This window comes from Strigops habroptila, chromosome 10, assembly GCF_004027225.2.
Source record: "Strigops habroptila isolate Jane chromosome 10, bStrHab1.2.pri, whole genome shotgun sequence".
Classification (NCBI taxonomy): Eukaryota; Metazoa; Chordata; class Aves; order Psittaciformes; family Psittacidae; genus Strigops; species Strigops habroptila.
The window spans coordinates 19928245-19941172 of NC_046359.1; the positions used below are offsets into that span (position 1 = coordinate 19928245).

Genomic DNA, 12928 nt, shown 5'->3' on the forward strand with positions numbered 1-12928 from the left:
GCTTAGGCCGGGATGAAATGAGATCTACATACAAAGAGCCCCGTCTCAATAAGACTGACAGGAATTGCAACTTTGTCTACCTTTTAGGGCTACAACCTCCCCCCGGGGTGCATCTGCCATTGCAGCAGCAGCCATGCTCCCATCCTGTGCTGAGGTCACCCTTAGTGGTGACCTTCATGCCAGCCATAGGTGGTTTTGATGCAAGTGACGTTAAGATAAAAATTCTGTCAGGTTGCTGTGAAAGCCAGCGTGCTCTAGGACAAAGTGTGTGCAAGCGTCGCTAGAGCTGTCAGAGAGATGATTGCCTTGTACAGTTCAGGAACTCTTGTGTCTGCAGATGGCGAATTTATGGGGAGAACCAAAGCCAGGCTGATTGTCATCAGTATTACTTACATTTAAATTGCTTACCAACTGGGCTAATGATGCAGTATTACCTCATTAAATCCATGAAGATGTATTTTTGTCTTAGGAATAACATCCTATTATGTAGTCATTTAATGAGTTGTGAGTTAACATGTTTTAACAAATCTTTTACCGCTTACTACGTTCCACTCCCTTGACAATAATTTCAAAATCTGACCATTAAAATAGGGCTCTTTTCACAACTCTTTTATGATGACACTTAGAACTGAGCACTTCATCTTTCTGCATTTAGATTAGAATTGGAAAGGTGCAAATTACAGATCTGTAATTTACAGATTTTTATGTGCTTCTATTGATCAGACTGCTTTGTAGAAACTACAGCACTTCTGATATTTTGGCAGTCTAGATTACCTTTCAGCTTTCTTAATTGGGCCCCTGGGGTAAAGTTAATTTTTAATTTATATTGAGAGTACGACAAGGTGATATAATACCTTATCATTGTACCTGAGTAATATCGACACTAAAACACCATGATGTACTTTGTAATTCTAAATACAGAAGTTGCTTGTGGAATTAGATGGAGGTGAGTTCTGGCTTTACTCACTGTGTATCTGAGGCCAAATTCTGCCTGCAGTAATTCCTGTGTGTTCAATGACTTACACTGAGACACTAGCTACAGCAAGCAAGTATGGTTTAGTTGAGTGTAATTGGAAAGTTCGTTCAACATACCAGCCTAGAGCACCCAACAGACTAATCAAATGCAATCATCTTATCATGTGTTTGCTGACAGGTCAAAGTCATGGTGCGCATTTCTTCCACGCTTGCCAGAGATACGTCTGAGTCCAGCTCTTTCTTAAAAGTTGACCCCCGTAAGAAGCAAATCACACTGTATGACCCGTTGGCCTGTGGAGGTCAGAATGCTTTCCAGAAAAGGGGAAACCAGGTTCCACCCAAGATGTTTGCTTTTGATGCAGTTTTCCCCCAAGATGCATCACAGGTAAGCAATGTATGAACACAATAGTTATCTATTTATATCATCAGAATACCATTCGCCAGAGCCAAATTAGTTTCTGCTGCAACAGTAGTACCTTCAGTGGAATTAGACCAGGGCTGAATTTGGTTCACCAAAATTATCAATAATGAAATCAGTTTATTTAATTGTATCTTGATAATTGCATGCTTTATTCTTTACTGTAAATAATTGCTTCTAAAATAATGTGTGCAATAAATGTGCTAAATTTAGCCTAGTAAGTAAATCCTCGTTATTTACAAGTTACTATATATTACAAAATTTTATTATTTGGTGTATGCAACAATCTAATCAGAACTGCAATTCTCTAATGCAGTCCTCCATTAAGAAATCAAGAATTATTTGTACAGTGTTCTGTTGTACATTTCACAATAAGAGGATAGGGATTTTAGTTCACATCTTTATTCATCTACATATATTCAGATTTCTTATTCGTATTAGACTTCTTTGGTTTGATGAACTATGTTACCCAAATATCACAAGGAAGACAATAGAAGAGCAAAGTAACGTGGCTAAGTGTAATTGGAAAACAGTACTGTAAGGCTGTTTCTGTACTCATAATCTAAACAGAGCTAGGACACAGGGCCAGCATTGTTGTATGATCATATCATTAGGTCAGTCTCTGACCTAGCTCTGGTCCTAGAGCACCTGCACCCATCTAGCACCTCCCAGACTAATGCCGTTCAAGGGCTGGCCTGTGAACAGTCTCTTTCTTGGCCCATTTTACTTACTATGATAGAGGTAGTCTAGAAATAGCCATGAACTAGATGAATTTATGTGATTTATTATCAAATGTGAAGGTACTTCACGTAAAAGCCTAAACTGCAAATTCCGGTTTAGTTTCACCCACTATTGGTAGGCAGTTGATGCAGAAGCATTGTTAACCATTCAGCCTGCTTGAACCTTAAATCTAAGAATGCCTAGGGTAAATTTGCATGTTGTACTTCTGAAAATACTGCTACAGTCTTCAGGATGGAGTCTGCTGCTGCAAAAAGCTAAGAATATCCATAATAATGCAGAGAAAAATTAAGAAATGTCACCTAGCTAATACCAAAGAGGCTGTTTATTCTCTTTACATTCTTTACCCGCCTCCTAGTGGAATTGAACTGGGCAAATAATAGAGCCTGTAAAATTCCTCAGTATTAAATTTTTTTTTTAATAAAAAATGTATTTTTAAAGTTCTCTTAATAGGTAGTTCTAACAAACCAACTACATCCCTTAACAGTATTCTGTTTAACACCACAAAGGATGTTAATGCTTCATCAAATGAAATTATTTCCTTATTAATATGAAATGAAATTAAATGATTTTCTTTATTATTGTTAATTTTTTCCTGTCTTTTTTGTGTGTTTTTTTTTTGTTTTGTTTTGTTTTTGTTTTTGTTTTTGTTTTGTTTTGTTTTTTTTTGGTGTTTGTTTGTTTGTTTTTTTGTCTTGTTTTGGTTTGGTTTTTGGTTTTTTTTTAATACCTCTGGTAGGCTGAAGTATGTGCTGGGACTGTGGCTGAGGTGATCCAGTCTGTGGTCAATGGGGCAGACGGCTGCGTGTTCTGCTTTGGCCATGCCAAGCTTGGTTGGTATTGTTAAATTTCCCTACTCAAGCAGCAAAGTTAATATTTTTAACTCAAGATTGCTAATACATTAGATTAGGGAAAACAAGCTTTCATTTGTCTGTGCTTAGTAACTGTATTTGAAAGTGGTACACTGTGCATGACCTTGTGCTACACCATCACCTCTCACTTACACATCTATTCACTTTGCATATTCTCTAAATTTTGGACAGCATGCTCTTTGGAACAGAAGTCTTACACCCGGGTCGGGGCAATCCCAGGCACTGCTACAGATTGGGCGTAGAAGAGATTCAGAGCAGCCCTGTGGAGAAGGACTTGGGGGTATTGGTTGATGAGAAGCTTAACATGAGCCGGCAGTGTGCGCTCGCAGCCCAGAAAGCCAACCGTATCCTGGGCTGCATCAAAAGAAGCGTGACCAGCAGGTCGAAGGAGGTGATCCTGCCCCTCTACTCTGCTCTTGTGAGACCTCACTTGGAGTACTGCATACAGTTCTGGTGTCCTCAGCGTAAAAAGGACATGGAGCTGTTGGAGCGAGTCCAGAGGAGGGCCACAAGGATGATAAGGGAGCTGGAGCACCTCCCATATGAAGACAGGCTGAGAAAGTTGGGGCTGTTCAGCCTGGAGAAGAGAAGGCTGCGTGGAGACCTCACAGCAGCCTTCCAGTATCTGAAGGGGGCCTACAAGGATGCTGGAGAGGGACTCTTCCTTAGGGACTGTAGTGGTAGGACAAGGGGCAATGGATTCAAACTGAAACAGGGGAAGTTTAGGTTAGCTATAAGGAAGAAGTTCTTTACAGTGAGGGTGGTGAGGCACTGGAATGGGTTGCCCAGGGAGGTTGTGAATGCTCCATCCCTGGCAGTGTTCAAGGCCAGGTTGGACGGAGCCTTGGGCAACATGGTTTAGTGCGAGGTGTCCCTGCCCATGGCAGTGGGATTGGAACTAGATGATCTTAAGTCATCTTAGGTCCTTTCCAACCCTAACTATTCTATGATTCTAAGTTATCTTTGAGTTGTTGCTTCATTCTGTCTGCTGAGCGTGATAGGAATTTTTAGCACTCTCTTCAGTTGTTAATGAATGGTCCAACTGTGAATTGTTAATAAATGATCCAACTGATCTACAATTTTACAAATGCGCTTGGTGTTGGAGACTGTTTGCCAAAATACCACTTTTATTAAGCTGTCTAAAAGCTGTGAGTGTCTACTTAAGTACTTGATGTTTGTGGTGGCACTATTCAAGTGCTGTGACTGGACATTCAAGTAGTTTGATTTATATTCTATTTGCTGATTAGACAATTCACTTATTACTAACCTATTCCTCTTCTGTCTCCAACAAATCCTATTCTAGTGGTTAACTGAATGTTACCAATGGATCAATACTTGCACTTTGCAAATGCATTAGCATAATTTCATGTATTCATGGAAAGACAATAAAATAAAAAGGTGAATCATCATCATTAGCACACTGTTATTTTGAAATAACAGGATTTCAAGAGTAATCATATAGTTTGTTCTTGCTTATCTAATACTATTTTGAAAATACTGTCTCTTTAGTGAAGAGGGTTGTATCCTTTGTGTGCAACGATCTCCATTCTTTACTGTCTCAAAGAAACACAGACATACACATAAGACTTAAAAGGATAATTCAGTTTTCAACTGATAAAGAAGATCAAGCTCTATCAGATCATGATTATCCTAAATTATAGGCAACAACAACTGGAGAGTACCGAATGCTGCAGTGCCACTAGCTTTGGCACAATGAATTGAACAGGGCCACTGGTCCGTCTAATCACACAGCTCATCTGGGCCAGGCAGGAGTAACCCTAGGATGGGCACTTGGATACTTAACTGCCTGTGACCTGCCAAATACGAGATGGCAAATGAGATGGAAAAGAAAGCCACCAGATAACAGCGTCTCACACATGACACATGTTCTTTAGAGAGGAGGCCTAGCTAGGGCTTTGCTGGAGAATGAGTTGAGTCTCTGCAGTTTCTTTACCAACTGTACTACCACCATTCCATTAACCATGGACGTACCCAGACCTTGCCACAGTGCGTAGAATTATTTTATTCACTGATCTTTTTCCACATAGATACAACATAAGAAATGAAACAAGGTAATGAAACAACTAGTACTTGCCTGAAAGGATGTACACCTTTATCATTTGGCTTATAAATTTAGGAGCTTCACAAAACTTGTATAAAAGCATTATATGTAGAGACATGTAAAGCAGTATAACATAGTACTCTTGTGTCTGTTCATAGCAAACTTTTACAGCAGAGACAAGCCTGAGCTATAATTTCAGAGTCAAATAATAGCAAACCAGTGGAAGGTTTTGACCCAGATAAAATATTTCTTGTTGTGGACCCATTTCTGCACCAAGTGACCACATGTACCTGGGTTGTTTTAGTTTGGGTTTTTTTTTTCCTTTTTCCTGGATGAAGTTATGTCTGTATGATCCTGGGTCCAGGTTTATATCAGTCTGAACCCCAGGGTATGAAGCATAATATAGTGCTTTGAGGTAAAATAGTATTCAAAGAATACCACACTCACAGCATTTAAAGCAGGGATTTTTAGAGACCGTGGCTCTCCTGCTCTGCTCAATTCCCCCACTATTCACCCACATCAGAGGCTGCAGTGTTCTGTGGTAGGGACCTGCAGCACCCTGCCTGGGGAATGGGAGATGTATGAGGTAATGATTTTTGAAAGCAGTTCAAGATTTCTTCTGCATTTTCCATGTATTGTTGTGTACTTGCCTAACTTTCTCCCTTGCTGACTGTCCTTATTGTAGTGAAGAAGTTGTTTTCATGAGGCTGTGCAGGATAAAGTGTCTTGGCAGAAAGCTGTGAAGGTCCTGGGAGTGATGTTCTTTTTTCTCCATCCCCTTGTTCCTGACAGGGAAGTCATACACCATGATTGGAAAGGATGATTCCATGCAAAACCTTGGCATAATCCCTTGTGCCATCTCCTGGCTCTTCAAGCTGATTAATGAACGCAAAGAGAAGACAGGAGCCCGCTTCTCGGTCCGAATTTCTGCAGTCGAAGTGTGGGGGAAAGAAGAAAATCTGAGAGACCTGTTGTCAGAAGTGGCTACAGGCAGCCTGCAAGATGGCCAGTCCCCAGGTGTCTACCTTTGTGAAGACCCCATTTGTGGCATGCAGGTGAATCCAAGGTTCATTTTACACTGAAGCAAGCAATATGATTCCCCCCCCACCCCCAGCTATTGAGATGGTTCAAATTCAAGAACTACCCAGAGCATTAAGTTTATAGACTTGAAAGTGTTTACTTTAAAATATGCAAGAACTTTATGACCTGCAGCTGCAGGGCCATCTGCTCTCCTGGCCTAAATATTTTACCTTTGGTATAACTGATACTGAGCAGGGGCTTGTGTTTGCAATAAAATGTGAAAACATTAAATGCAAACAAAAATTCACCTCATTCTTAAAAAAAAAAAAAGTGTGATCTCTTTTGTAAAACAACAAGCTAAAATATTTACAGTAGTGCACGAATAGCTGGAGGCCATTAATGTGGCTGTTTATCTCTTTATAAACTATTTATAGCATTTGCATTAGCAATGTTGTAGGAAACATTAATCGCTACTTATTAATTGCTGCCAAGAAATAAATTCCTGAACTGGGCAAGCCAAGAGCAACTCGAACTCTCCTCAGGTTTGCAGGTTTAGCAGGAATGAGTAACTGGCTCATGTATTTCCTGGGTAACCACTAGAAAGTCTCAGCAGCCCTATTTCCCCCCCTCCCTTGGTTTGAGTGGAAGAAAGGCCTATTCTTTAGTTTTGCTGTCTGTGAGGGAGTAAATCTGATTTTTGTATGAGTAGATGAAGAGGGAGCAAACCAGCATGATGGAGCTTGAATACATTCTTTCAACCTTAAAGGCAAAGGCTGCATCCGTCGAGAACCTGCAGAGCACTGCCTATCCAAGGATAGGGAATGGAGGGAGACAGAAATGGACCTACAGGGTCATGTATCCTATTTCCAGCTCCAAGAATCTAGAAATCATGATTCACATCCACAAAAGTCAGGAACTGTGAGATTTTTAATAGCAAATAATACGTTTTGTGGTTTATCGCTTTGTGGTTCAAGCCTTTTAGGCATACTTAGATCATATTTTCGATTCTTCTCCATTCTACCCAAGGACTACAAAGTTGTGTCTTGATCTTATATAACAATCAGGGTTCTCATTCTCACTTAATTCCTGGCTTTAGTGCTTAATGGAATACTTGCAGTATCACAAGAGGTCTGATCCTCTGGTATCCAGTAACAGGTGCAGTGTAGTGAATATAAGATGGGAGGCTTGAGTCTTCACAGCTCCTGTTGCGGTGACAGATAGGTTAGTTGAGATCTGAAGTAGTATACATATGTTATCTATGTTATGTAACTGTGTAACAACTAGGCTTTCCTTAGAGCTTAATGCTTTACTGAGGTATTTAAGCACAATAGCAATAATAAAGATGCCATTATTGTTGCTTATTTTCATATAGATACACATAGAACAGCTATATAAAAAATGAATTATTTTAGATCAGTGGGGACAAGGTAGCTTCATGAGACATCTATGTATCTCTGCAATGTAAAATACTGAGTTAAATTGCAAGAAAAACAGCCTTTTTATATGTGTTTACAAGACATAGCAACATTCTGGAGTCATGTGTCCTACACCTGAATCCTCACAATCCTCAGATGAAGGGAGGATATTACATTATAGCCATACAGTCATGCAAAATCAGCAGTGTATAACAAATGAATAATCAGCATATGTCATACTGTCTGTCATTGGGCCTTTCCAAGTCTGCATGTTTTCTTGTTGCTTACATTAGTGAGATCAGCCCACAGACTGGCCTGCCTTCTGCTTGCCTTGTTAACTCCTTCCTGCCCCACTCCCTCTTTTGAGAGAAACCTTAGACTTCAGCTGTGTCACCCCATCCCATGCACAGCCCTGGCTTTATCCCTCCTCAGGCTGATTAATGGTCATGAGGAGAAGACAGGAGCACTGTCTTCTTCAAGAGAACTTCTAACAGTATTACGTAGCAGGGAAGCAAACCCTGAGAATGTGAGTTACTTGTTTTTATGCCAGACAAACCAAGTTTATACTATGGGCTGTGGGCCAACTCTGCGTACTGCCAAAACTAATGCCATCAGATTGCACAGTCACATGTCCCTTCCATAGACAAACTAATCCTAGGTGACATGAAACATGCATGCATTCCTGCTGTTATGGAGGGTTAATAATATCTGCCCTCCTATGCTGTCTATCACTTTGGAGAGATAAGAACAGGCTGGTGACTGGGATTGAGGTCGCAAATGTGCATATATGTACATTACCTGCCTTGTTCCATTTTATGGATTGCCCTGGCTTGTGAGCGGGTGCATAAGTTTATGTATGAAGGGCCAAGAAAAAGGCTTCTCTTCTCTGCTGCTCTCTACATGCTATGGGGCTGAACACAAAATTCAGTCCTTTTTTTTCCCAGATTTAGCTGTGGACTGCTCTCTTCAAACCCTTTCTGAAGGGTAACACATAGTCCTGCCCCTGCCACTCTTCACCAGCTGTTGAGTTTGGAATCAACATGTCTTCCACACTTTCTTTTTTCCACTTCTAACCATCAGAAAGACATGGTGATTGTCAGAGCCAGCAATGCAGGAGAAAAAAAGGTCATAAAAATAAAGAAAGTAATGAGTAATTAATAAGCAAAAATAACTTAAAATTCTGGGAAAGTGAAGGAACAAATTTATGCGTGTGTCCTGCCCATAGGATGGTTTCCAGTTGCCGGGGCTTATGTGCAGCAACTGCCACCAGGGGTACCTCAAGTGAGAAACCTCAAAAGCCTGGATTAAATTGTGGTACTCCTGGAGGACATGGTATTGCCACTGCCAGTGTCAGAAGGGTCTGATTCCATCAGACAAGTCCTCCTTTTTGGTCCCATCAAAAGCGAGTGTATCCAAAGTGTGTCTTGACTTTGGGAAGTTGTCTGGAAGTGTTGATTTGTGAGGGAGTTTCTAGGTCATTTCTCCCTTGTGTTAACTGCAGCTTCAGAATCAGAGTGAGCTCCGTGCCCCTACGGCGGAGAAAGCTGCCTTCTTCCTTGATGCTGCCATCGCTTCACGTCGCAGGAGCCAGCGGGACTGTGACGAGGAGGATCACCGCAACTCTCACATGCTCTTCACTCTGCACATCTACCAGTACCGCATGGAGAAGAGCGGCAAAGGCGGAAGTAAGCTGTTCCTTTGCTCCCTTCTGTCTTTTCCAAACCTTCCTGGAAACTGGCTTTAAACAGCCCTTTAAACAATATTCTTTAGTGGTGAAAATCAGCAGAGTTCTCCATTCAGCATGGGGCAGGGCCATTCATACCATCATGCTGTCCATCTGCCTATTAAAGACTCACCAAAGGCTGTTAAAGGCCATTGAGGATTATTACTGTCACTTGTCAATTTAGTTGCTGTTGTGGAGATACTAACAGTCCTCAGCACTCTCTGGCTCTCTGTATCTGGGGAAAAAAAAAAAAGTGCTTTCCAAATTGGCTGTTAGTATTATCTTTACTGATAGTGTTGAGGTCATGGATTAAAATATTGTGGCAACGGGAATTCCTTGCCATCCTTGCATTAGCTGTTTCCCTTCTGCACCTAAATAAGGCAGTGTGTGTGGAAGCTGATGTTGGTAATCCATAGACTGTACCTTTTCTTGGAGATTCATAATATTTTAGTTGCTGGCCTGACTACATGTGCACAAAGGACTCTCGTGGCTCTGGGCTTTTCAGATTGGCTTGCTCCTTCTCTTTGCCATAGATGCTTTCATTGGCTTTTGTCTTTACTTCCATCTCGCACTTGTAAATGAGGAAAAGATGCTTCTATGTCTACTTATATGTTTCTGTTATTTTCAAAGGTTTCATTTGTCTTGCACCATTTATTTTTTTTATTATATTTATCTTCTTTTTCAAGTCTCCCAAATAGTTTATAACTGGAGATATACAGAGGGATTTTTTTTTAATAAGTTCCAGTGATAAAAGATTGTATACAATACGAAGTACCCTCACTGAACAAGAAAACTTTTACACTAAGATTCTTTAATCATTTTTTACAGATTAAAAATGTTTGTTTGAAAGACACCAGAGACCTCTGCTTCTTTAAATTTGTGGGCTTAAGCAATTCTGCAGAAGTAGCATATATTTCAGCTCCTGGCTCTGCATAGGTTATTTGTAATAAGGAATAGATTGCAAGCTATGATGTGTAGTGGGTGAACACGACCACACTATTATTGGCTAATGTTTGAATGCAGAAAACTTACATTGGCTGTACTTATAAAAGAAAAAAACAGAAAGTTGCTCTAAATGGAAATGCAGTTTGCATGTGTTTAAGTAATAACCCCAGTGGAATTGGCAAGCAGAAATGTCAATTAACTAAAGGTTTATTAATTAACCACCCTGCGGTGGAAAGGAAGACTGAATGCTCAGACAGACTTGTTCATAGGAATTAAGATGGCTGAATTTGAGGGAATTATTATTAAAACTTTTTACTGCATGCAAGTACATGTACAGTTCTTTTCTACGATTTTCAAATGTAATTAATAAAAGGGAAAAAAGAATAAAAATTTCCTGTGGCTATAATGACTCATTTTCCATAAGGGAAGACATGATCCTGTTGGATTATAGTGTGGCATGCTTTGCCCACTGCCTTTAGTTATATCTTTGTCTTATGGCCATACCACCTCCTGTCTTCAAGTTCCCATATCTGAGTGGTCCCACAAGCCAGACAGGGTCAGATCTCACTGATAGTTGAATGAGGGAGGAATTCCAGCTGCTCAGAAAGGGCGCCTAGTGATTATCGCTGTCTCCTGCTGTAATGAAGGACTTTTCAGAAAAAAAAGTAGAAGATAGTAGATAGATATCTACATGAAGATAGTAGAGGTCTATAGGTTCCAGTAACAGGATTAAAAAAAATAAAACAAAACAAAACAAAACAAAACCCAGCTTCTAAAGGAGAAGACATTAAAGGGCTGGGTAACGTATGATTTTGGTAAAAAATAACTGTGAGAATAATGCATTGGTACTGTACTTACCTCCTTGTTAGATTCATTACCACGAATATCATGAAGCAGGCCTCGTACCATTGAAATAAATGGCATTGTGGCAGAACTGTCACAGTCATTTTTCACCTATCAGCTCTGCAAAGTCTCTGTGGCCATACACAAAAACGAGTGTGAGGATGTTCCACTTCTTTTCTCTATAGTTGCCAGGCCTATTAGTGGAGAACTTGCCTAACAAATGACTTCATTTTCAGCTTAAGCAAGTGGATCTGCCATCCTAGAAATGTCTTACTTGTAAATTAAATAAGAAGGAAAGATCCAGTAATTTCTCTTGTTCTGGATTTCCTCTGCCCATGTAATAGGACTGTGTGTGGAAAGAGTAAGATTGAGATTTTGAAGAGTAATGATTTCTTTCATTTTCTTTTGTTTCCCCGATGTCTGGTAATCTTAGTAACAGAAATATTTATTTAATATAATTCAGTAAAGTCACCTGCAGTTATTTTCAGTAGCAACTAAACATATTTCTTTGTTTTTCTAAGGAAATCATTGGGGGATACTCAAAAAAAGGTAATTTCAACATTCTGGGGTTAGCAGTCTTAGGGGACTCGGGGATTCTGGAGTCTAAGAGTTTTAAGGACTTGTAGAGGGGAGGCGAAAGCCCTCCATGAACAGTTCAGAGGAGCTGAAGGTGCACCTGCCTGGATGGTTCCCCAGGGAAGCCTGACTTTCTGCAGCGAATGAAGCGTGAGAAGTATCCCACCACTTCGCACCACCGAGGGCACAGTGGTGAAACTGTGATGTTTAATGGAGATGTTTAATGGGTTGTCATATAATATTTGGACTGTTGCAGCATCTTGCATGTCTAGCCACCAACATTAGTTTTAATCAGACATTTGTTCTTCGCTTCTCTTCCTTGATACTCAGTATGACTTAACCAGTATCGTAGTATAATTTAATACATGGAAGTCCTGTGTTGCCTAGTACTGGATGTAGCTGAAGAACTAACAGGACTTAAAATATGCAGAAGTTGCTGTATTTTAACAAATGTTGACAGAGATGTTGGCTACATTTTTGGAACATTATTCTCAAACCCCATAGCATAAATCACTTTCACAGGAAAAGTCTTCTCTCTTCTTTCTTCTCCCTTTTCTTCTTTTTTCCTTCCCTTTTTTTTTTTTCTCTCTGCTTTGCTTTTTATTTTTTTCATCTTCTCATCTTTTTTCTTTTTATTCTCATTTCTTTTTTCTTTTATCATGAAAATCTACTTGGAATTTTATTGTTGTTCATTTTAATTAGCTATCACCTACAACAGAAACAGAATTATAGAATTATATATAACACATTCTAAGCAAAGTATTGTGACATGCAAGACACCAGGTAGAAAGACTAACCATTGAGTCCTGTCTTTTGCAGTGCTTACAAAACGTCTTTCTCCTTATTTTTTCAATGTAGGTTAATATGTTTTAAGTTACAGCTAATAGTTTTATATACTCCTAGTAGCTGTATGTTTTCTACATTTATATACATTTGCTTTCTATCAGCAAATCTACAAAATGATGTGGCTACATATCACTTTTTTGTCAATATGTAGAAGTTTTACAAGTGTATTCCTCACATCTGTATGTAAATTTATTTTCTTCTACCTCCTATAGCACTTACAGGCCTGTATGCCATGGCATGGTACCACAGCTACTGAATGCAGGGTCATTGAAAAAACATGCTTGTGGTTGATAAGACATTTCCAAAGCAATTAAATGTATCTAGAGAATTCTTTTCTTAGAGCCTCATTGTGTAGTTGCTCCCGTCGCCATGTTTGCTTGTGAATTGGCCTCCCACCACTGCTAATCCTTTTTTTCTAACAGATGCATAAGTTGAAGCGTTGTGTCAAAATGGCTGTGAATTTATTTGCATAGAGGTAAACTCAGATGTGAAAGT

The 12928-nt window shown here is 39.7% G+C and overlaps 1 protein-coding gene across 4 annotated transcripts in view; it reads left to right on the forward strand.

The window, feature by feature from the left end:
- KIF26B (kinesin family member 26B) overlaps window positions 1-12928 on the forward strand; it is a 305074-nt gene that overhangs the window by 233089 nt on the left and 59057 nt on the right. For all 4 annotated transcript variants that reach the window (XR_003993480.2, XR_003993481.2, XM_030499568.2 and 1 more), the window contains exons 6-9: window positions 1154-1360; window positions 2871-2964; window positions 5858-6120; window positions 9002-9185. Coding sequence is in view for 2 of the 4 variants with exons in the window: in XM_030499568.2 (XP_030355428.1) it covers window positions 1154-1360; window positions 2871-2964; window positions 5858-6120; window positions 9002-9185 (748 nt within the window). In the remaining 2 variants the exon portion in view is untranslated. The remainder of the gene's footprint in view (window positions 1-1153; window positions 1361-2870; window positions 2965-5857; window positions 6121-9001; window positions 9186-12928) is intronic.